This window comes from Rhincodon typus, chromosome 31 (assembly GCF_021869965.1).
Source record: "Rhincodon typus isolate 14 chromosome 31, sRhiTyp1.1, whole genome shotgun sequence".
Taxonomy (NCBI): domain Eukaryota; kingdom Metazoa; phylum Chordata; class Chondrichthyes; order Orectolobiformes; family Rhincodontidae; genus Rhincodon; species Rhincodon typus.
This window is the reverse complement of record NC_063362.1, coordinates 28,223,333-28,248,003: the sequence shown is the minus strand read 5'-3', so window position 1 is coordinate 28,248,003 and position 24,671 is coordinate 28,223,333. Positions and strand designations below refer to the sequence as shown.

The 24,671-nt window shown below is 38.2% G+C and overlaps 1 protein-coding gene across 1 annotated transcript in view; it reads right to left on the bottom strand.

Annotated features, from left to right (window-relative positions):
* Nucleotides 1-24,671, bottom strand: part of disp3 (dispatched RND transporter family member 3) — a 186,959-nt gene that overhangs the window by 76,981 nt on the left and 85,307 nt on the right. Inside the window, exons 7-8 of the mRNA XM_048615185.1 lie at nt 4,614-4,774; nt 2,803-2,964 (exon numbers count right to left, since the gene is read on the bottom strand). Coding sequence (XP_048471142.1) covers nt 2,803-2,964; nt 4,614-4,774 — 323 coding nt within the window. The remainder of the gene's footprint in view (nt 1-2,802; nt 2,965-4,613; nt 4,775-24,671) is intronic.

Genomic DNA, 24,671 nt, shown 5'->3' with positions numbered 1-24,671 from the left:
TGCTGCTTGGCCTGCTGTGTTCATCCAGCCCTGCACCTTGTTGTCTCAGACCTTCATTTATGTTTTGTTACCTCCAGACTTGATTCTTCTAACACACTCGTGGTGGCTTTTACATCCTGCAACCTCTGTGAACATGATTTCATCCAAAACACTGCTAACATGCACCTTGATGTCACTCATCCATCAACCTGGAGTTTACTGATCTGTACTAATACCCTGTTAAATAATGGTTGAATTTAAATTCTCATCCTTGTTTTTAAAAGCCTCCACAGCACCATCTGTGCTTTGGGCACTTCAATCAGTTTATGTATTAAAAACATTTTACTGAAGCGGTCTTGTCAGTGAGATGGACAAAAGGACATGGAAGTCTGTTTGTGAGCTCAACTTGATTTGATTAACAAAATATTCCTTAATAAAAACACCCTGTGAACATTTCCCAGATCCCCACAATATTTACTCGATCTAGCGAGATTTCTCTGAGAAATAATATTACCCACAATGATGTATGTGTTTGAGCTGGTTTGTTGGAATCTCCAACCACTCTGATGTAGGATTGGCGCTCTTCCACAAAAGGGGTCTTGCAGGTCAGGGTGGATCTTCTCCTGGGTCTCCCTGTGTTGCTGCATGATCTTCCGCTATGAGACTTCCCTGTGAGTCTTTGCTGAGTCTTCAGTGATGTCTTCACGTAATCTTCACCGAGGGAGTGGTGTCCAAGTGTGTGTTCTTATGCTCCTTTGCACCATATCTTCTGAAATGTTATGTGGCTTTTGGCCAATGGGGTCATCTGTTGAGTTCAAATTGTCCAATGGGGTCCAGCCAACACTGTTCACTGTTGCCATGCCAGGAGGTGTAAAGTGTATGTCCTCACACATTCAAGATACCAAAATGTCTAATTGTAGGGGCGACCTTTACCTGGCCATGTAAGGTGGCTTGTACCTGAACACAGTAAGCGGTCCATGCCTGCTTACAAGATGGCAGACAGAAGCTAAGCAAAACTAAGCATTCTGCTCACACAGTGAAATACAATGATACCTTTGAACAGATAAATGACCAATTCCAGCTTTATTAATGAAAGGATGATTGTCCCAGTAAATGAACAATGTCAGGTGCTAGATTAAGTCCTCAAGCAGCTGCAAGGATGACAGCTAAAGGTATTTTGCAGTAAATAGTTGCCTCTTTGAAGCTACCAGCAATATTAAATAGTTTCCAGCTAAAAATGCTCTAATCATAGAAATTGGTTTCAATACACAACCAGGATATAATACAAGCCTTAAAGAAAACATTTAAGCTTAGATGTAAAGATTAACCAGCCTTAAAAGACTTCTGTTATGCCCTGAACAAGACAGATTGATTACAACCCATAAATTACAAAATGCTGACAGTAGTAGTTGTATAACATTACACTTATAATTAACTTTATAACAGAAGTTAACCTTATAACCAAGTCAAAACTAATTGTCTTTTTATTTTTATATTATGTTATTGGGACAGTGGGAAAATAAAAGGAGTGACCAAATGTAATAAAAGACAGCACCAAAACACAATGGGTAATAGAATTTGAGCTGTCTTTACAGATAAACAAGCCTGAGAAAGTCCCGAAGGAATATAGCCATTAAACCTTTGGAATGTGAATGAATAGGATGCATAGGAAGATCCCAAGGCCTAGCGATTATATGTCTAGCTAATACCTAAGATCGTGGGAACCTGGGGCTGTCCATGGAAGTGCCCATCACTGATTAGGTGTCCCACAGGATTGAGTATTTGAGTTAAGGGGGAAGGATGATGGCTACATTGTATTTGATTACTGTTACACAAAATGTATAAAAATGCTGTAGTTCTTTGTAAAAGCAGAGGGTGTGTCTGATCTATCTTCCGGAGCCAGATTCGGGGAAGATCCTTTGGCCCTCTCCCTGCACAAACAGGTTTCTGCTTGAATAATCGTCTTCCACTTGCCTGAATCCTGCCTGCATCCTGACTCTTTGTCCCAGGTCGGGAAAAACGCTCCCACACTAATCAACACTTCTCCAATTTTAACTGGTTTCCTTTGAACATTTGTAAACTCTTTGATCTGGTTTTCCACTGTTCTCTGTAGTCAATAGCTGCTGGCTGCTATTTAATTTAGTTTTGCCAATTTCCTGTCAGGCATGATTTCTTCAACTGTAGGTCAATTTAGAATGTTTAATTTGACCACAATAGCCTCAGCCTTTCGTCTTCTAACTCTACAATCCTTGGAGATAGTTGCACTCCTTTAATTCTGGTCCCTTGTAGTTTAATTGCTCCAGAATTTGTGGCTCTGCCTTCAGTCATCTTGGTGTTATGCTCGGGAATTCCTTTCCTAATCTTCAAACCTTTAACTTACTTTCCCCTTTTAACACATTCCTTAAAACCTATCTTTATGGCCAAGTTGTTGGTTTAGTGTTCTAGTATCTCCTTACAAGGCCCTGGTTGTTGTATTTTGTTTTATAATGTCTCTGTGAAGTGATTTGGGATGTTTTATTATGTTACAGTTCATTTAGAAAGACAAAGGGTTGGCCTTGGAGCAATTTCCACAACAGGGATCACAATTCACTAAAAGTACATAATTGGCTGAAAAGTGCTAATGGGCATCTCGAGGCTATGAGAGGCACTATATAAATGCAAGTCTTTTCATCTTCTCATAACTATAAAAGTGAATACTGATAAAATTCATAATATTTCTTCCAGTGCATAAGCTCACTATTTTACTTATTTTTTAAAGGTCTGTTCTCTCATTTTGGATTGAAATAATATCAACAATCCAATCATAATCTACTTAATTCTTACCTAAAATGATCCATTTACTCTTTACTGCAGGAAGTGCAACAAAGTGGTAAAGTACATCTTGCAGTCTTGTTATCATTTGACAAGGGTTATGTCTTCCATCTTCAGGCAGGGGTGCCTCCGGCACCAGTGAAACCAAAGGCACATCCCCATTGTCCAAAGAGGCTTTAGAAAAAAAAAGTAATGAACTATTTTAAAGAAATGCACTTATATCAAAATATAGCTGATACGTTTAAATCATGGAAATGGTCCACAATTTTCTATCTCAAAATAAATAGGTCTACTAAATATGGTTTCAAATAAACACTGAGTATTCAAACATATTTAGTTGAGCATCAAATGAACATTGGTGAAAATTCATACTGGTGTTCTGAGCTGCACCTTTAAGATGGCCCAGGCTTAAGACTTGGTTCTAATGCTGTAGCATTGCTTCATCCAAGAGGCCAGTGAACGTACCCTAATAACTTAACAAAGGTTATTTGTAAAGTGACAATCATCTGCCAAGTATTATTTTGCTGAGATGTTTCCAAGAACTTATTAATTAATTACGATGCTGCAATGGAGGAAAGCAGCAAACTCGCCGATTGTTCTGGTCATGATGTCTCCCTCGATAAACAGTGCCAAAAAACAACTAGGTTAACTGACCTATCTGTGGGACATCTACGCTACAGAATGGTTACTGGATAGTCACTGCATACCAAGTTCTTCACTGACTGTAGCACATTAGAGGTTTTTAATGTGGTAAGATGTTGTAGTAATGTAATACTTATATAGAAACATAAAAGCAAGAGGTTATCCAATCCGGAGAGCCTCTTTGGACATTCTAGATCATGGCTGATCCTTTATTTCAGTTCCACAGTCCTGCGCTATTCCCATATCTGTGATGTCATTAGTGTTCAGAAATCTACTGATCTCTGTTTTGAAAATACTCAATTACCGACCTATGCAGCCCTCTGAGGTAGAAAATTCTAAAGATTCACTACTCTCTGAGTAAAGAAGTTCATTCTCATCTCAATCCTAAATGCTTGTCCCTTTTTCTGACACTGTGCCCCTTTGCTCTACAGCTCCACAGTCAGGGTGAACATCTTTTCTGTAACCACCCTTTAGCCGTTTAAAAATTTTGTAAGTTTTGATAAGATCACCTTGAATTCTTGTAAACTTTACAGAATTCAAGCTCAGTTTCCTCAATCTCTCCTCATCGGGCAGTCCTACCATCCTAGGAATAAGTCTGCTGGATTTCTTCTGCTTTACCTCTGTAGCAAATATATCTTTTTCTTAGGAAAGGGGACCAAATCTGCACATAACTCTCCAGGTGCAGACTCAAATAGGTTCAATAAAGTTGAAACAAAACATACTTAAGTACTCAAATTGTCTTATGATAAAGACACATGCTATTTGTCTTTGTCACTACTTGTGGTACGTGCAAGTAAGCTTTCAGTATACACAAGGATAGCCAGATATTTTTGACATCAACACTTCCCAATTTCTCATCATTTAAAAGAATTTTCTGCACCTCTGTTCCTCCTATCTAAATGGGTAACTTCACATTTATCTACATTGTATTTCATCTGCCAAGTTTTTGCCCACTCACAGCCTATCCAAATTCCTCTTGAAGCCTCTTTGCCTCCTTATGGTTCAAATTTCCACCTGGTTTTGTGTTGTCCACAAATTTGGAAAATTAAGTTTTAATTTTAACTTAGCTTAATTCGGTCCCCATATCTATCATTTCACAGTGCTTTGTATAATTTAATCACATGCATGTAATGAAAATTAGAGTCTTTTTATACATTAACCTCCAGGAAGAAAGGAAACACCTGCTTCTTCCTCAACGGACAGAAGAGGAATATCATCATCCAAGTACTGAAGTATTCCACCAATCACCAATAAATCCTGGTCTGTGACTAGAAGTGATTGATCACACTCTCCTGTATTCTGGGTCGTGTTGCTATCTTTCTTCTTACACATATGTTGGCAGCTGAAACAGAAGGTTAAACATGAAATGTACCATCAGAACTCAGGGTTTTCAATTCTGACACTTGTACTACCAGTCCAAATGGATTTCTAAGTTAACACTACACAAAATAACACTGAAGATCATGGAATAGGATGGAGAGCGTCAGCTTGGAAAAAACATTTAACGATGAAAAACAACAAGGCATAGTAAATGGCTATTTTTCAGACGAGAGGATGATGAACAGTTGGGTTCCCCACAGCCAGTGTTAGTTTTTCCTGCTTTTATTCTTCATTTCAAATACTCATCCAATTCCATTTCAAATAACATTTTGCTCTTTGTATGGATAGCTATTTGTAATGAAACATTTGTGGTAATACCTATCTCTAGAGGGAACCAGCAGTTTAAAAACATAGGGCAGGATTTTCCATGTCAGTTGGGCTCTCATAACACAATGGTGTACCATAAGATTTCTTCTACTTTCTAATAACAAACCATTGTATGCTACCTCCTTGGTAAGAACTTTATGAATCAGTGGTAATAAATATTTTACTACTCAATCTCTCAAAACTTTCCAAATTTTGAAAACTTTGAATAGAACATTGCTCAACTATGAGTTTAAAAAAAAACTTCAAAATTCTTCTTCCATATCAACAGTTTTTTTTAAAATTCCTGGTATCATTGAGTAAATGCTTGTACTTTTAGTGGCTCTAATACCTATTTTGTAATGAGTGCTCAGATCCATACACTACATTCCAACTTGGCCTATACTTGCATAAGTATGACGTGATTTTCTTGTTTATGGGCTTTTAACCTGTATTCTATGCAGATTAAGCCATCTCTACATCTCTGCTCCCTCATTATCTGCAGATTTTCAAATGAAATTTTTATTATGAACTATAGTTTGAGGCAGATGATATTGAATTGGCAGTTTATTTTCAATCGCATGATTTTAATTTCAATTGACTTCATTTGAAATGAAAATTTGGTGGGTTGCGTAATAGGTGGTTGATTTGGTATTGTTTGCTATATACTGATGTTCAAAATCAAAATTACTCCCTTGATGTTTAAGATATGCTTCTTTTCACTGTTTTTCCTCAAAATTTACAGTTTCACATTTGTCTGTATTGAACTTCATCTGGCATCTAATTGCCCAATTTGCTAAACAGGTCTTTCTCCTGCAGAACCTTGAAGTCTCCCTTAGTTTTCCCTGCTGTTGAATTTAGTACGATCAGGATCCTCAAGATAATTCTCTTTTATCTATGTTCATCTATGAATGGAAAAGATAGATCCTTGGCACTGCATCTTAAAGCTCTTGAGAGGGTGCAAAGAAAACTTACGATAAATTATACCAGGAAGAAGGATGTTAGTTATGTTAAAAAACCTGAGATTCCTGTACCTGAACCGAAAATGCTGAACAGCAATTTAATGGAGATGTTTAAAATCCTAGAAAATTTTTCATTGTGTAGGCTAGCGAGGGGGTGTGGGGGGGTTGGAGATCAAAGCAGTGGGGAGTAGGGGACAGGATATAGGTAAGAAATGAGAGGAGAAATCTGGAGACAATCCTCTAATATGCCCAGCAGGTTCAGGTCCAGTCCTGACAGGCTTAAAACATGCCTCTTCTGCCAGCTGAGAGAAAAGCTGCTGAGAAGTTGAAATGAGCCACCTTTCCAATTGGCTGTTTATAACATTGCAGTGGGTCAGGGTTCATATTTGGGGGAGGGTTTCAGGTGCTGGGAATGCTTCCCATGGCATCATACCTAGTTTACACATCCTAACCAGCTCCTGGTGAGAGTAAAACGTTCCCCATAGATCTGTTTTTCTCTTCACATTTATCTATAATTAATGGCCGAATGAAGGCCACCTAATTGCCCAAACTAACAATGATGAACTAAAGGTTAAGTTATTTTTGCACCTCTGTGACAAATTAATGAAAACTTATGGTAGGATTAAGGCAACTTCCATATTTAATATCCTATGTTTGGAAAGATCACAGGCAGTCAAATGAGCTTATCATCAGAACTGAATCATGTAATAATTTAATTCTTATGAATTGGGATCCTATGGATTGCTCCAACTTTATTGAATTGGGAAATATGAAATATTCAAAGGCAAATTTTACAATCCTAATGTGGTATGGAGTCCAATGTGCTGTTGCATGCAGTGTTGTAACAATGATTATTTTCTGACCTTCTTTTCATAACCTTGGTGGTTGTTTTGCACTTCGGCAAAGGGCCTAAGACCAAAGTTTCTCAATTTAACAAAAATTAGATCGGGAAGAATGATAACTACAACGATGGACAGATCACTTGAAGAGGCAACTAACTTAAGTGTACGGATAGAAGATCTACCATGATCTCAATAAATGGGAGAATAGGCTGAAAGGGCAAAGGCTTTACTCCATATTTTATATTTTTCTGGGTTACAAATAATGCTTGTAAAAGTAGAGCAAAGTAAATTTTTGATGTATTGTGAAAGACATATTTGGCCAAATAACTGATACTGCAATCAAGAGCTTGAGGAAAACTGTTAACAGGTATTGCTGTATACAGTTTGATCTTATTTATTTCCAACTTCAAAGATCTGTACATGAATGACGAATCTGTCAAAGTATTAAACATTTATACAAGAATCATACAAGTGGGGAACAAAAAGCAATTCTTCAGTCACAAACAAAGAATGCTTCTGCAGCTTCAAATTAAAAATGACATATTGTTCGATTAAATTTCACATCAAGTTGGACAATCTCAGCTAGTAGGTTTACGTACAGCAAGTCCCTATATTTATTATTAATTCTTTGTGCAAATTGTCATGCTGTTCACCAGTTATACAGTGGGGCACTGGAGGTTTTTATATCATTGTTACTCCACAAGTATTTCCTTTGAAAGGCTTCAAATTTAATGGAAAGAGTTAAAAAGAACTATAGCAGAAATAAATAAACTTGATGTTTCATGTTGGAAATCTACTGAAAGACCTTTACATTAACTTAGACACATGCCTAAGGGAGAAATGGTACTCAATCACTGATATCATTTTTATTTTAGAAAACAAGATAGTGCAGGACAACAGCAAATTGAAATAGCAGAAAAGTAGATGGGAAGACCAAGCAGTGAAAAATCAGGAAAGACAATGATAATCAAAAAGCAGTGACCAAGCAACACCAAAGCTGTAATTTAAATTAAAATACCGTAGTTTACAGTAAATAAATGGACCATTGAAGCTTCATAGAATCCTTCCAAAAAAATGGGAGCACCTTATAAGCAGAGTGTAAATTATGTTAAGATACGCAACGAAGACGGTTGTAAATACTCAGACTTGTTTCCCTTGGGAGGCATGAAAAATCTGTACACCATCGAAGAGCGGAAATAGCAAATCCAAACACTACACCTTTGTTAGAGGAAGAATAGTTTGCATATGTTATTTGAAAAATCCCAGGTGGTGTTCATAAGCTTTCGAATAGACATTTGTACAGAAAGAAAATAAATTACTTTCTGCCCTGTTATGATTTCACCCCAGGTTAAAACTGGACAAGTCAGTTTCCAGAGCTTGAAATAGCAGGAAAGTAGATGGGAAAAAAAAATCAAGCATTGAAAAAAAAACTTTCCAGAGTTTCCAGACCTGGCTTGATAGACCATGGACTGAATGTTCCCATATTTTGGCTGTGTTATTTTCATTGGGCTTTCTGCAAGTACTATCAAGTTTTCTCATGTTATCATCCCTAATTTACCTTATTAGCTGCCTACCACTCTCCCATGGTACCCCTCTTGTCTGATGCTAGGATGATTCTCCTGATTATTGTAGTCAAAAACACTCATCACTGCTAGGATATTGTCTGATCCCTGGTGCTGGCACTAATGTGCACCCAGTCACGCTCTGTCAATCTGGAGTTGCCCTGAAAGGTTCATGGCATTTGCCTCTGATATGGCAGATAAAGGGAAATTGGCACTTCATTTTCAGGACAGCAACCTGGAGTTTCTGCTGGATTGGGTTATGCAGATAAGGTGAGCACATCCAGTGTGCAGGACTCCATGATGAAAGGTTGGACAGTAAGCCTCAGAGGGTGGCTTTGACTGATGGAGAACAAAGGCAAAAGGCATAGAAAAGCTGAATATTGCTCTTGGGAAGGTAAGTCAGGTAGTGTGAATGTATTGAAACCATAGAATTAGTAAAGAACAAGGAACCTACTGTTCCTTCCAAAGTCTGCTGTAATGCTCGTCCATCTGTATAAGAAAACACCAAACAACAAACACAGAAGTCATTATAGCTGCGGTATCTGACTTCTAGTGTTAACCCCTCCACTTCAAATACAGATAAGCTCCAAGGTTTTAGGTCAAAACTGGGCCCTTCGTAAGAGACAGTGCTGAGGATTCATTGAGATGTTTCATGAGCACAGTCAGTGGCACACGCAGCAGTCAAAATGTACAGCCTCACATTCAAACATCTCAAGGGGAGTTTGAATTCTACTTCTCCCTCAACAAATCTGGAAGACTATGACTAGGTAAGTGATGCATTTAGTTCACTGTCTTTTGATTCATCATAAAAGCTGACATTAAAAGAAATAATATGCAAAGCTATGGATTTTTAGCACAATGAGGTTCAAGTTTGGAGAGGTGTCCTTGTAGGTCATGGCTAACTGACATGACTATGCGCTGATCTCTGACTGTGCTATTGCTGTACTTGCATCATTTGCAACAACATACCTCTGCAAGCTAGCATTTTCAGCACTGGCATACATGAAAAGCACTAGAAGGGAGCTCTAGTCAGTGGAGCATTTGTGGGTGGCCCTCTCAAAGATTCCCGCCCAATCAAAAGGCTCTGCACACACCAATAGGCCCCAGATTTCCAAGTAAATTGCAATGTATTCTATATTGTATTTTGCTCTGATTCATTGTTTATGAATAGTTCGAAATAGTTGAATTGAGCAGATTATGAAAATGTGTCTGTGCTTGTAGTCAAAGTTTGCGTATTTTTGCAGGTGGATTTGAAACATTAATGGTTTTGATCCTTCTTTAGCTTGTTGAGTGCACTATGTTGCAAATCTCTCCAGTAAGGTCTTTACCATTGTAAATGCACGTAAATGTGATTTTTGAGCAATCTATTCAGCTGAAAAAGTGGGTGTGCCATGGAACTGTTTGTCTCATTGAAGTGTGCCTTGATACTGAAAAGGTTGGGGATCACTACTCTGGCATTTTGATCTTAAAGTATCTCTTCAATAACTCAATTCACTAAGCTTGACTTTTCTGTACTTATCCATCTGTGAAATAAGGCTTGATGTCTTCAATCTGGTACCTCAGCATGGACACCAAATATTTTCCAACTCTTCTTAATTCCCTCTCTTCTAAATTTAACTTCTAATTTGTTGGTAGCCAACAATACATCCTGGTCATAAAAGCTTCTACTTCTAGAATTCTTAGACTGGGCGAACACTTTGCAAAACACTACTGTTGGTGTGTAAAAATGACCCGAAGCTTCCTGTTGCCTGCCACTTCAACACATCACCACATTCCCTGCCAACATTTTTGTTTGGGCCTGCTGCAGTGCTACAGCAAGGCTCATTGTAAGCTGGAAAAGCAGCATCTCATCTTCCACTTGGGAACCCTGCAATCTTCAGGACTCAGTATTAAATTCAATACTTTTAGAATACTGAACACCAACTTCCATGTCCCTTACCCACCCTCCACACCCTAGGCCCTGTCATGACACGGGCTGCTTGCAGCATAGCCAACCCATTTTCACCTACTTATAGTAAGCCAGGGAAGAAGAAAATGGAGACAATCAACTACTCTTTTCTATACCTAACTTTATTTGTGTTTCTGGGCTCCATCTCCACATACTCACCAACTCCCAACACCCCCACCCCCACCCCTCCCCCGGTCATCAACACAAAATTACCACCTTTTCTGAAAATGGGTCACTGGACTTGAACCATTAACTCTACATTCTCTCCAGATGCTGCCAGACCTCCAGTAATTTCTATTTTATTTCAGATCTTCAGCATTTATGGCTCTATTTTACTTTGATATTCTTAGACTGTTCTGAGGCCCTTGTTTTCTTGCATAATCTAGTCAAACTAAAGCTTCTAGTTGCCCTCCTAGGTCTTTCTGGACAATTGCAACAGAACCTTTCCCCCTCTCCAACGATCAGACGTATAAAGTAAGGGTTCATTTCCTAATGCAAAAGTCACTCCCAGATTCAACATGAGAATTCACCTGCATTTCTGTGGCTTTTGTCTATAGGTCTTACCTCTTGACTTATTTTAATTGCTGAGATTCTGAAAGTTTTAATGAGTATTAATTAATAGAAGTGAATGGACATTAATAGTTAGACTACCATGTTGGAGAACCACTGTCTTCCCTTCTCAAGTGTGCAGAAAAAGATGAACTAACAGTCTCTTTGAGGGCTGGGGACCTATCACATGGCACAAAGTATTTTGAGATTCCTCTCACAGTCCAATTGATAAGGATTATAACTCCCAAACATTTGAAGTAAATTCTTTGCATGCATTTCTCACTCTTAGGCAGTTGCTAACTTGCAGTTGGGTTGATCACCAAGATCTTATGGAGCATCTCAATCACCGTGGTCATTTCTTTCAGAGTTCTCTGATGAAAGGACTTTTAACTCAGGACCACAATAACTTTTTTGTACATTCCCTAAATTAGTCACTGTCAAATTTCCCCACTGCCAGTCAGAAATTTAGTCAATTTCCCCAGTTCAGTCTTGATCCATCAATCCATGATTTGACAATCACCCTTGTGTTTAACATGTTTTATAGTTAAACAACTGAATATCATTGCCAATTTTATAAGTTTAAAATGAAAATATCTCCATCTTTATCTCATAACTTTAAATCCACAGCTTCATTAATATCCCATATCAATGGGGTAAATCATTGTAGCGCATGTTTTGTATCCATCACATTTTTCGCTAATCACTTCAACAATCCTTGTGTTCTCATCAATTACACCTGTATTTTTCAGTATGATTTTTACCCTGAAAAGAAGCACTAGAAGCATTTTGATTAGAAATACAAGGCTTGATAAGGGGATACAAGTACACCCTGATTGGGTAACGCAAACTGCAGATCAACTGACTTACTATCCAAAAGCAATTGCTTTATCACATTTTATGTCCAGTTTATTTCTACCTATACGTGGAAAAAAATTTGTTCAGTGGCATAGGTATCTCACTAGATACTACATTTGTATTAATAAAGTGACTTATACAAGCTATTTTGCATGGAATTATCACTCTTCAGCGACTCTAATGTGTTCTCATCCCCATGTGAAAAATACCAAACTTTCATAACCTAAATAATGTTCAAAACAGACACTATTGAGGTGCAATCATTTTCCTACACAGCACAATTGAATGAATCTGCAACTAGTTCACACATTATTGAACTTACATTTTTCGTGACTCACATGATTTCCTTGGATTGATCATTATCATCATCTTTAATTCCAAATTCAGTTTCATTTGTGGTTTTTAAAACCCTGCTGTTCTGCTTTGGCAAATTTATTTCATATTCTGTGGCACATACTATAAAAGTATGCTGTTGGAGTAAAGAATCACACAATTTTACAGTGCAGCAGGAGGCCATTGGACCCATCATGTCTGTACTGCCTCCAGAAAGAGCTACCCAGATAGTCCCGCTGTCCAATTCTCTGTAGTCCTCTAAATTCATCACATTCAAATATATATCCAGTTCTCTTTTGAAACCTCATATGGAATCCACCTCCAGAACTCTCTCAGGCATATATTCCAAATTCTAACAACTCTCTCAGTAAAGAAGTTTCTCCTCATCTCACTGCTAGCTCTCTTGCTGACAATCTTCACAAACAGAATATTCATCTTTACCATGTCAAAATTGTTCATGATTTTGTACATCTCAATAAGGTCACCAATTTATTTTCTTTGCTCCAAGGAGAAAAAGTCCAATTTCTCTAATCTTTCCTTGCATCTAAAATCCCTCTTTCCTGGTATCATTCTAGTAAAGCTCTTTTGCACTCTCTCCAGGACTTTAACATTCTTCATTAAATAAAGTGCCCAGCACGGAACACAATAATCCACATTTGGTCTGATCGATGATTTGTAGAGGTGTAGCATCACTTTCTTGCTTTTATACTCTTATGCGTCTATTTATAAACCCAATGATCCTATAAATCTTAACAACTATTTCAACTTACCTGGACACTTTCAGAGAATTAAGTACACAAACTCTAAAATCCCTGTGTTGCTGTATCCCCCACAAAGTTGTACTACTGAGTCTGCATTGTCTCTCCACGTTTCTTCAACCAAAGTGCAATACTTCACATTTCTCTGCATTGACATTCTTTTGCCAGGACTAACAGGATTGTATCTTGTTGTGTCTTTAAATCTTTACATGTGTGTTTTATTTAAATACTTTAGTTAATCGATTTTATCGTCATTTCTTTTGGGTAATAAACTTCTGTTTTATTGTTAGACCCAAATCTGCAATGCTGTCTGCTTTTGTTTGAGAGAGATTACCTGATTAAAACCAAAAACAAAATCTTTCAAGCCACATTTCAGTTTGGGATCTGAATTATGCAGCAATAATATCCACTGGGATCATAACAATAAACATCTGTAGGATTATCAAGTCTCTTAGGAAGCCTCCACCAACCTGAAAAGCACGTAAACTTTGTAATAACAAATAGACTTGCCATTAGGCAGTATCTTTTCCAGTGAGTAGTGAACTTTTGAAATACATTGCTGTGCACTGTGTGTCATCAAGAGGGAGAGGTATGGTTGAAGCAATCATTTCATTGAATGAACAAAAGTGGTTTTACAATCAACATTTGGTTCATGTACTATCGTAGATTGGTGTTGATTGCCAGGGAGGTCAAAGCAGAATTTTACAGAATATTTGCTTCTTTATTGGTACTCCGCTTATTGTCTCTCCCAAAAGATTGCAAGGGGAAAATGTACATCAGTGGAGGGTGAAGCAGCTGGTTATAGAATTCCAGCAAACGCTGGCATAATGCCATGATTTGATGAGCAACTGATTCTCATTTTTACTTGGAAAGGTGGTTTGACTGTACACGTCAGGAGGAATTCAGTTTTTAAGAGGAATTCCAGTGTGTTTGATTGCAGCATTGATCCTGCATTTTCTGCAGCCTCACATCTTTCAACCAGCACCAGGGTACATCGTGGAAAGGGCCGTGGGGTGGGGACGTAGTGCCAGTCAAGACAGTGAGCAGTGACTGACCTCACGATCCAAATTTTTTCCATTCACTCATGGGATGTGGGCATTGCTGGCTGGCCAGCATTTATTGCCCGTCCCTAGCTGCCCTTGAGAAGATGGTCAGCTGCCTCTTCAACTGCTGTAGTCCATGTGCTGTAGGTAAACCCAAAATGCTGTTAGGGAGGGAATTCCAGGATTTTGACCAAATAACATTGAAGGAATGGAGATAATTTTCTAAATCAGGATGATCACTGGCCTGAAAGGGAGCTTGCACATGGTGTTCCCATTTATATGCTGCCCTTATTCATCTCGGTGGATGAGGTCATGAGTTTGGAAGATGCTGTTGAAGGATCTTTGGTGAATTTCTGCAGCACACCGTATAGATAGTACACACTGCTGCTACTGAGCATTGGTGGTGGAGGAAGGGGATGTTTGTGAACATGTGCCTATCACATGGGCTGTTTTGTCCCGGATAGTGTCAAGCTTTGATTGTTATTGATTTACACAACAAAGGCACAGTCATTCTAGCTCCAGAAGACCATAAGACCGCTCTCACAGACGACTGCTGGTACCTTAAACAGCGGGTGACCACTTTTGATAACGAATATAGATCTCTGCAAAAATATACAAGTCTAACCTAAGGGTAATGTATTTAACCAGTAATAGTCTAATGTAACCTGCTATCTCATTAGTATGTAAAATACTTCTTGCTTCTCAAATATATCCATCTTCTGCAGAAAGAGTATTAGTGGTTAATTCTTCACTTATATCAATAAACTTTGTTGACTAATATTACAAGAAAGGTTGGCGGCACCATATCTACCCAAAGAAGTTGCTAGTAAAACTAAGTGTCAACTGGGGCACCTCTAACAAGGGGTGTGGGTGTACAGCAGGCCACGCAGGGATTTGAAAGTAAGAATAAAAATTTTAAAATGAAGATGTCACTAGAATTAGGAACCAATGTTGATCAGAGAGAGCACAGGGAGGATGGGTGAATGTGACTTGGTTCAAATCATGACATGAGCAGCAGAGTATTGGATAAACTCATGTTTATGGAGAGTGCATGGTGGCAGGCTGGCCAGCAGCACATTAGAACAGCTAGGATTTCTTAATCAGGGTTTAGATTTACCCTTTAGGACTAATATATAAGATGCAGCATAAATTTTCTTCCGAGTTTCTTATTGCTGAAAGTTGAACTGAGGTTTGTCAGTTATCTTGAGAGCTCATAATCATTCTTCTAATGAAAGCATCAATAAAAGGAGAGAGACATTATTAATATTAATATTTAACTTAAAATGCATATTCTCACTTCATTCAAATATACTATAGGAATATAACTCTAAGAAATCAAAGGACCCAACAAATCAGTCAAATTGAACTTCTTCCAGCAAAAACTTTAGTAGGGTAAAGAAATACTTTGAGCCAAGAAGACTGTTGTACAAATAAGTTAGCTTGAAAAGTAATTTCTTGTGTTCTGCTGACCTTTGTTGACCTTGTTAGTACATCATGGAGACCATCTTTAATTAGTTAAAGCCTGCTCAGATTGCATGTTATTACATACCATGGCTGGCAACTTCCCATCAGCAACTGGATGGGACAGAGACAGGAGGGAAAATGGATGCCAAGAAAAATGGCTTTCTACCATGCCATTTTTCCATCCAAAGGTGGCAGAGGCTCCAAACGGTTCAGCTCTTATTAACAAGATAATTTACATTATGGAGAGCTTACTAAGATTCTGTCTCTGCAAAGTTTTAAAACTTTCAGTGAGTTTGTTGACATTCAGTAGCTATCAGATTTTAGGCCAGCTAGCTAGAGGTGAGAACAATGATACGGATGTAGGAAGAGTTGTAAAAGGGAAATGGTTTCGCCCTTTACAGTTCATTAGAAAATCATCAGTACAGTAGCATAATTTTTGTACCCTTTCTGTATTTCATGTGGACACTTAAGATCGGCATTGTTGTTGAACTGAGTAGCCTATTTCAGAGAACAGCTAAGAGCTGATCACATTGTTATATATCTGGGTCACATATAGGTCAGACTAAATAAGAACAACAGATTTCGTTTCCTCTAAGATATTAGTTAACCGGTTGACCTGTACAACAATCAATGATGGTTTCATGGTCATTGGTACATAGACAAGTTTTACATCCCCAATTTTGTTTTTTTTAAAATTTAAGTTCCACCAGTTGACATGGTGGGATTTGAATATGTCTCCAGAGCACACTGTTTATTAAAATCAGTCTGGACTTTGTTATGAATGCATGATTTAACTATTCATTAAATAATGTATCTTCCAAATTTTCACTTGGCATCTTCAGACACTTCATCAGAATTACTAACTTTATGCCTGATAAAAGGAATGAGAAGCTAGCATGAACATCAGCCTGATTGTTTCTTGAAGCATTGCAGGGCAATAACTGGACAGTTGTGTCTGCCAAACAGGTTCAGGACCAGCCAGGCCCCTGCACAGCTACCTCTAGGCTGGGGCATCAATACAAATTCCTTAAACACTTGAAGAGATAATGATAATCACTGCATAATCACCCTAAACTCAGCCATTAAGGAGGCTATCAATTGCTTTCATGGATTTGATTTTGCTGAATAAATAATAACCTTGACATTGTTTACTCATCCTGGCAGAAAAGTGTGAATAGCCACTGCATCTTTCTCAAAAATGGGAGAATTGTTCTTTTCCTCGTTAAAAAAAGTGAATATTAGATTCTTTTATTACAGATTGTTGATGTAGTTGCTATAGTTTGGAGCCAAACACTCCAATCTCTCTAAATAAGGGAATAGATCTTATGTGGATTGTCACTGAACTATAAGTAATCTGATGGGTTTCTTATTTCTCAAAATGAAAGGGCCTTATGATTGGTACAATGATAGATAAATGGATTTAACCTAATCTACAAAAACCAGTTTGGTAGTAGGAAATTAGAGTATGAGTAGACCATTTGGTCCATCAGGCCTGATCTATGATTCACCTTGAGCATGACTCATCTTCTACATCAATACCATTTTCCCTGTATTATTTGATTCTTTGATATATTGAATTCTAAAAATCTATCTTGAATATACTCAGTAAATGATCCTCTACAGTCTTCTAGGATAGAAAATTTCAAAGATTCACTATTCTCTGAGCGAACAAATTCCTCACCTCCGTCTTATTTCAAGGCTGTGTTTATACATTCTAGTCTACCTAGCCAGGGAAAACACCCTTCCAGAATTGGACTGTGAAGTCCTAAAAGAATTTTGTATGCCTCAAAAAGATCAAACTTTAGAGAACACAAGCCAGATTTTTAAAATCTACCTCAAAAGGATAATCCAACCATTCCAGGAATAAGTACAAATTGAAGTCAGATGGATAGCATTACTAAAATCAGTGGAGGCAAGATTACTATATTTGCCCATAGAAAGACCTCAAATTCCAAGAATTTATTCCACTCCCAAAGAAAGAGAATAGCTTACTACACCCACTTTTCATAGGATATCAGCCATCTTGTGTAGTTATTGCATAGTTGTCATTCAATCTGACATGACAAGATTCCAATTTTGTGTTTCTGTGAGCAAGTTGCAGGCTTCAGCTGTAAGACAAAATATTCCCCCCACTTGACATGTTCTCTTTTATGTGACTGCCCCAATGGACTCTATGATCTTTCAGTTTTCCTTAGTTTCAGTTGAGCCCTTTCATATTACAATTAACATCCCTACTTTATCCACGGAGCCCATGATTTAGGAAATTCCCATGCCATTGATATCTCTCCCCATGTAGAAATCAGTGTGACCGTGACCTATAATAACACCCCTCCCAGAGTTCACAGTCCCTCCTATTCTAAGAAGACCAACCCTGTAATCTACAATTACCCCCAAAACAGCAGCCTCAACAACACATTGCAATTAAGCTCATCTCCAGACTTCAGTTGTAACTTTCCCCAGGATTCTATCAACTACCCCCTGAGAAGTCTGAGACCAACTAGCCCATGCCCCCTTGATAAACTTGGCACAACAACATAGTCCAATCCCTAGAATTATCTCTCCAAAGCACCCTGACTAACTAACTTGTAATCTCTGGACTTGATGCAATAGACCTGGCCCAATTCCTAGACTACGGAAATGAATCCCTGGATTTGGCAGGACCAAGCACCTGATTGGTGGCCAGTCCTTTGGATGGGAATTGGACAAACCCTTTGACAAACTGTGGCAGTTCTCCTGACAGACCGCACTCTCCTTTACCCCATAAGGGCTTCTACCCTTTGACTTTCAGGCATGGCCATTAGCTTGAAGCACTTGCAGTGCACTTATAGCACAAAATGCTGCATTTATGATGGTGACACAATTTGTTGTCAATAGTGATGGGTCCAACATTTGACTCTTCAGCGCTTCAAACTGTGACTAGTTTCCTTGCTTTCTCTGTGCACTAAGAAGCATTGCAAGAGGCCAGCTGCTTATAAGAGCACTGAAGATCCTTTGCAGTGAAAATCAACGTGACCCACAGGGACAGTGGAACAGAAACTGGCAGTCTGTAAGTCACTTCATATGGCCTTCTGAGTGTACAGAGAATTGCAGCCTCCAAGTAAGTGCAAAATAAGTGCGTGCTAAGGAAGAACTATAGATGAATCTTGTGCAGGTGCATGAGATGCACACCTTACCTGTGCATAAAATGCCTGGGTAATGGCATGTGAATTGTAGGCGTTCTTGATCTCCAAAGTGTGGAAAAGTTTAAGTGGTGTGAGACTTTGTTGAAAGCAAGCATGATGAGCTGAGGCTGGTGGCTTGCTAATGGGAGGATGAAGAGTCAAGGAGGATGGGTGACATGGAACATGCGGAGATATTGTGCTAAAGAAACAGTTAGATGATAGTTGGAACAAGCATTCAGCAAGCTGTAGGTCCAGGTATTTTGGCTCTGATTTGCATGTTCAGAATTTATGCCATCTAGCTTCTCAAAGAGGAAGAAAAGGTGAATTAGAAGTGACATGCGAATAAAGCAAGTTGGACTACTAATGAGACATAAATGGAAGAAAAAAAAAAGACAGCCACCAGTCAATGGCAAAATTCTAAAGCTGCCAATTTAAGATGCAAAGGGAAAACAGTGAAATCTTTTCTTGACATCGAGATTGATTTTTATATTCTGACTGCATTTTCTCAACTTTTTCACCATTGCTCATGCTAAACTAGGGAGGAGGAAATTACTTATTCCTGTTATAAATTATCATCTTGTCTTTACTTGCAATGGGCTCACATTTGTCTTTGTTAACCTTTTCTTTTTCACATAGCTATGGAAGCTTTTCCATTCCTTTTTGATGTTTCTTTGATGCTCACTTTCCTGTTACATTTTCTCTTCTTCTAAAAATCAGTTTCTTGGCCCTTCTTTGCTGAATTTTAAAATACACCCAATTTTCAGACTTACTATTTCTATAGCAACTTTATAAGTTTCTCCTTTGATCTAATATAATCTTAACTTTGCTTGTGAGCCATGATGGATCTCTTTTCCTGAAGTGCTTTGTACCTCAAAGGAATGTAATAGTCTAATGAGCTTTTCTGTTTTTGGAAAATAGAAAATAATGTTCAATTAAATATCAAATTTAAAGCAAAAGTAAAGAGCTGAGTAATTTTGCTTCCTTAGAGGTGTCTCTGACTGCAAGTAGCAAACGCTGTCTCAAGCTCTAAGGAAAAAATATAGGCTCATTACAATTGAGTAACTATGTATTACTGTACCACATTCCTAGAAGATAGGGGGTTCAGATGTTGGCATGTACATTCATCAGCATATAATCAAATCAGTATCATATGTTTGGACTAAATTGGTTGTTGCTTTTGGCAGGCTCAAGGTGCAGATCTTCCACAACCATGGTCCAGTTGTCACAGAGTTATCAGGATCGAAACACTTTCAATGAGCAGTAAAGATAGCTTATTTGTAATTTAACGAAAATTTCCTATGAGAAATGAAAGGCAGTACAGTGAAGTTTTGTACAAACATACATAATAGGAACAGGACCAGGTCACTCAGCTCCTTGAGCTAACTCCTTTACTTGGTAAGGTAATGGTTGATCTGATTACTCTATCTTCTCAACCACCCCCAATAACATTTCATCCCTTGCTGTGTTAAAAATATACTAAGACTCTGTTTCCACTGCTTTTAAAAGGAGAGTTCCAAAAAAAAAAAATCGCAACACTGAAAATTTGTCTCCTCACCTCTACCTTGAGTGAGTTGCCCCTCAATTTTACACAGTGACTTCTGGTTCTAGATTCTACCACAGGAAGATAGATCCTCTCCACATACAGCCTCTCAAGGCCCCTCAGGATCTTTTATGTTTCAACCAAGTCACTTTTTAACTTTTCAAAACACCAGCAGATACAAGCCAAGCCTGTCCAACCTCTCCTCATAAGACAACCCAGTCATTAAGGTAGTAGTCTAGTAAATCTTCTTTGATTCCAGGCATTTTCATTCTTCCTTAAACAAGGAGACCAATACTATACACAGTACTCTAGGTGTACCTGCCTCTAAATTCATTACTTTCCAAACTGACAAATGGGATTATCAGCAATAATAGAGTATATTTCAAATAAATAAGAAAAAAAAAATCAGGTAATTTAAAAAAGTTAAATGCAAGAAGAGTCTGCATTAATACAATGCTAGCAATTCAAAAGTTCAGACTCCCTTATTCATGATTTTTAAAAATAGCTCATATCTAAAGCAGGAACTAAACACTAATGGTATGCTGACAAAGCTGGTCGCAAGTTGGGTTAGATTTACTGCAATTATAATACTCATACTACAAGCTTAGTCCTTTACCTTTTAAATTGTAGCTACATTTAAAAGATGGAGCTAAAAATACTTCACAAAAATCCATTTTTGAAGTAGAAATATACATTTCTTATATGGTGGAGCCCTAGATTTGAAGAAAGACATTGATTTGGAGAATGAAATAATTTGTTAGCAGTGCAGCAAAACACGCAAATTATGTACTTCCATCTATATACCCTTATAGAGGTGAACTATTTTAAGTTCCAGTGAGGGACATATACTGTGATTCATGTGTGATGATATCATATGAAAATAAAACAAGAAACTATTTCAAAGTGATTCGTAAAATAACCTGCCCAAAAATCATTTTCATCCTTTTAAATTGTACAGACTTGGTATGAACAGAGCTGCTTCACATTTAGGACAGCAAAGTGGTTGGCACTGCTGCCTCACAACACCAGGTAGTCAGGTTCGATTCCACTCTTGGGTGGCTGTGCAATCTCCACACAGACAGACATTCTCCCATGTCTGCATGGGTTTCTTCCAGGTGCTCCGGTTTCCACCCACAGTCCAAAGATGTGTAGGTTAGGTGGATTGGCCATGCTAAATTGCCCATAATGTTCAGGGATGTGCAGATTAGGTGGGTTAGCCACGAGGAAATGAGGGTTACAGGGATGGGATGGGTCTGAATGGGATAATCTCCGGATGGTCAGTGTGGACTCAATAGGCCAAAATAGCCTGCTTTCACACTGTAGGGATTCTATAATTTCAGGAATAGTACAGAAAACGATCAAAGAATCCATATCAAATTGAATAACACTCAAAGGAGGAAATAGACATCTGGACAGACATTCTAAAATGCACATCAGATTTCTTCTTCACCAGGATTATTCCTCCTTTTGAGCTGCAAGGATAATTATTTTATACTGCCCTGATTTCAAACCGGTCATAAATCTTCTGCTCACATTTTGGGTCATTAGAATATGATAACAGTCTTTCAGCTGTTAAGTGATTTAACTGCCATTAATGAGTGGATTCCACATTCAGTTAATTGGTCTCTAAAGGTCAACAGGAACCACACAACTAGTGCATGTCTGAACACAGCATTCAATAGGCTTACCTGACTACTACTGCTACCTGAAATTTGACAATTTATTCAGTGTATAAACTCTTCAAGTTGACCCTCTTTGGATTAGGCATCACAGTCCTCTCCATCCAATAATAAATATATTACCAAACAAGCAACTGAAGAGCCCATGTGGCACTTGGTCTAATAGTTGTTCCTGGAGAATAAATCTGACTTTCAATAGCACTGAAACTTCTATCAGTGATATGTTAATGCAATAGGTTGAACTCAGTCATCTCATTGCACTACATCACACTTAAAACTCAATTTTTAAGGCATTGGGTTTTTGACTTAAAGGAGGCATTTAGCAACTCCAGGATTAAACAGCACAGAAAGAAGGCAGAGATAACAAGGTATAGAGCTGGATGAACACAGCAGGCCAGGCAGCATCAGAGGAGCTGGAAAGCTGATGTTTCAGGTCTGGACCCTTCTTCAGAAATTTATGAAGAAGGGTCCAGACCCAAAATGTCAGCTTTCCTGCTTCTCTGATGCTGCTTGGCCTGCTGTGTTCATCCAGTTCTACACCTTGTTATCTCAGATTCTCCAGCATCGGCAGTTCCTACTATCACAGAAAGAAGCCATCTGCCTTTTGTGCCTGTGCCCATTCTTTGGATAATTTACTTTCTGCTCATTTGCCATATATTGGAATATTTTTCACATCTAACCAATTTTGCCTTTGAAGTGACCAATGAATCTACTTCCAGAATTCTACAAGACAATCAATTTCAGATAAGAATACCTTGCCGTACTTTAAACAAATCACCCACCTATTCTTTTGCTGGACAAGTATTTCAAAAACATCATTGGCCTTTGGTGATCCCCAACATGTTATTGCATGCGGTTCATTCCTGTTTCCTTGGATGGGGACAAGAGAAAATTGTGGCTCTTGGTTTGAGATTCTTACAGAAGCAGCTCATGGAAGATCTGATGTTTGATTTTACAATGTAAAATCAGAATTACTATTTTGAGGTTGAAGTTGTGGCATGTTAGGCCAATGGGAGAGAAAAGAAATTGTATTACTATATTTTCATTTCCCTTACAAAGCATCCAAAAACACTTCACTCATCTGACTACTTGGAAATGGAATCATTATTTTTATTCTGGCAAGAACAGATATTTTATGTAGTGGGAGTTGCCAGCAAAAACAGCAAGATGTATGAACAGTAATTTAGTTTTGGTGGTGTTTATTCAGGGAAGAATTTTGTAAATGACACTGAAAGAACTCCCAACTCCTCTCAAATAGATTAACATAAGAACATAATAAATAGCACGAGTATACCATAAAGATCCTTTAAGGCTGTTCTGCTGCTCAGTACAATCATGGCTAATCCGCAGCCTCAAACGAATAACTGGCAATCTAGCTGTGCAAAGGCCCTTGGGGAAGAGTAACCATTACATGATAGAATTCTTCATTAAGATGGAGAGTGAAGTAGTTGGTTTAGACTAGGGTCCTGAACCTAAATAAAGGAACCTATGATGCTATGAGACATGTGCTGGCTATGATAAATTGGGGAACATTATTTAAAGGGATGTTGGTGGATAGGCAATGGCATACATTTAAAGAACACACGGAAGAACTACAACAATTGTAAAGGTTCCAATACGGACCTGTAGGGAACGCCAATACAAACCTTCCTGAAGGCTGAAAAATGTCTATTGATCATTATTCTCTGCTTCCCAAACTAATTTTGCACCCATGTTGAAACTATCCCTTTTATACCACAACCTATAAGTTTCCTCCCAAGTTTGTTGTTTGGTACTGTGACAAGAGCCTTCTGGTAATCCATTTATACCATGTCAACAGCATTACCTTCATCAACGCTCTGTTACCTCTTAAAAAAACTCCAGCAAGTCAGTCAGACATGAATTTCCCTTCATAAACCTGTGGTGATTCTTTCTAATCATCCCACCTTTTTCTACGTAACCACTAATTCTATCCTGAATAACTATTTCCAGGAATTTCTTCATCATTGAGATTAAACTAGCTGGTTTGTAATTGCTGGGATTATCCTTACAACTTTACTTGAACAAGGCTGTAATGTGTATAATCTCCTAGTCTTCTGGGACCTCTTGAGTACAGGGAAGATTGAGAAAAATATGACCATTGCTCCAACAATTTAAACCATCACTTCCTTCAAAATCCGTGTATGCATTTCATTCGGTCCCAGTGCCTGGGCAAGACTCCTTCCTGGTCAATCATGAACCTCTCATGTCAAAGTTCCCGCCTCTGTCACCATGACCTGAGCAGAATCATCTTCTTTTGTATAAAAAAAAGATGCAAGATATTGATTTAACACCACAATTATTCCTTTTCCCTCCGCGTGGAATCCCCTTTTTGGTCTCTGATTGGTTGAAGGAAGAGTAGGGGCATTCTTTTACTGTTTAATGCTTGTAGAAGGCTTTGGATTTCCTTTTATACTATTATTATATCTCCAAGTTTACAGATCACACAGAGCTAGGTAGAAGCATGAACTGTGCAGAGGATGCAGAAATGTTTCAGCATGATATGGACAAGTTGAGAGAGTGAGGAAATGCATGCAGGTGAAGTATAATGTGGATAAATATAATGTCATCCACTTTGGTTGTAAAAACAGGAAGGCATATTATCTGCATGGTGATTGATTGGAAACGGGGAAGATGGAACAATATTAGGGTGCCTGATGTGAAGTTGGGTAGAGTACTTGTGGATTGGAAGGCAGGGCATTAGAATTTGGTGTTTGCAAAATGTTGGTGTGCATGTACAAAATGCTGGTGTTTGTAAAATGCAACAGGGAAAACAGTGTGTGTTCCCTTTAAAAGATGATGTGCTTTTTCTATACTTAAGATTCAAAACGGATGTTTGTGG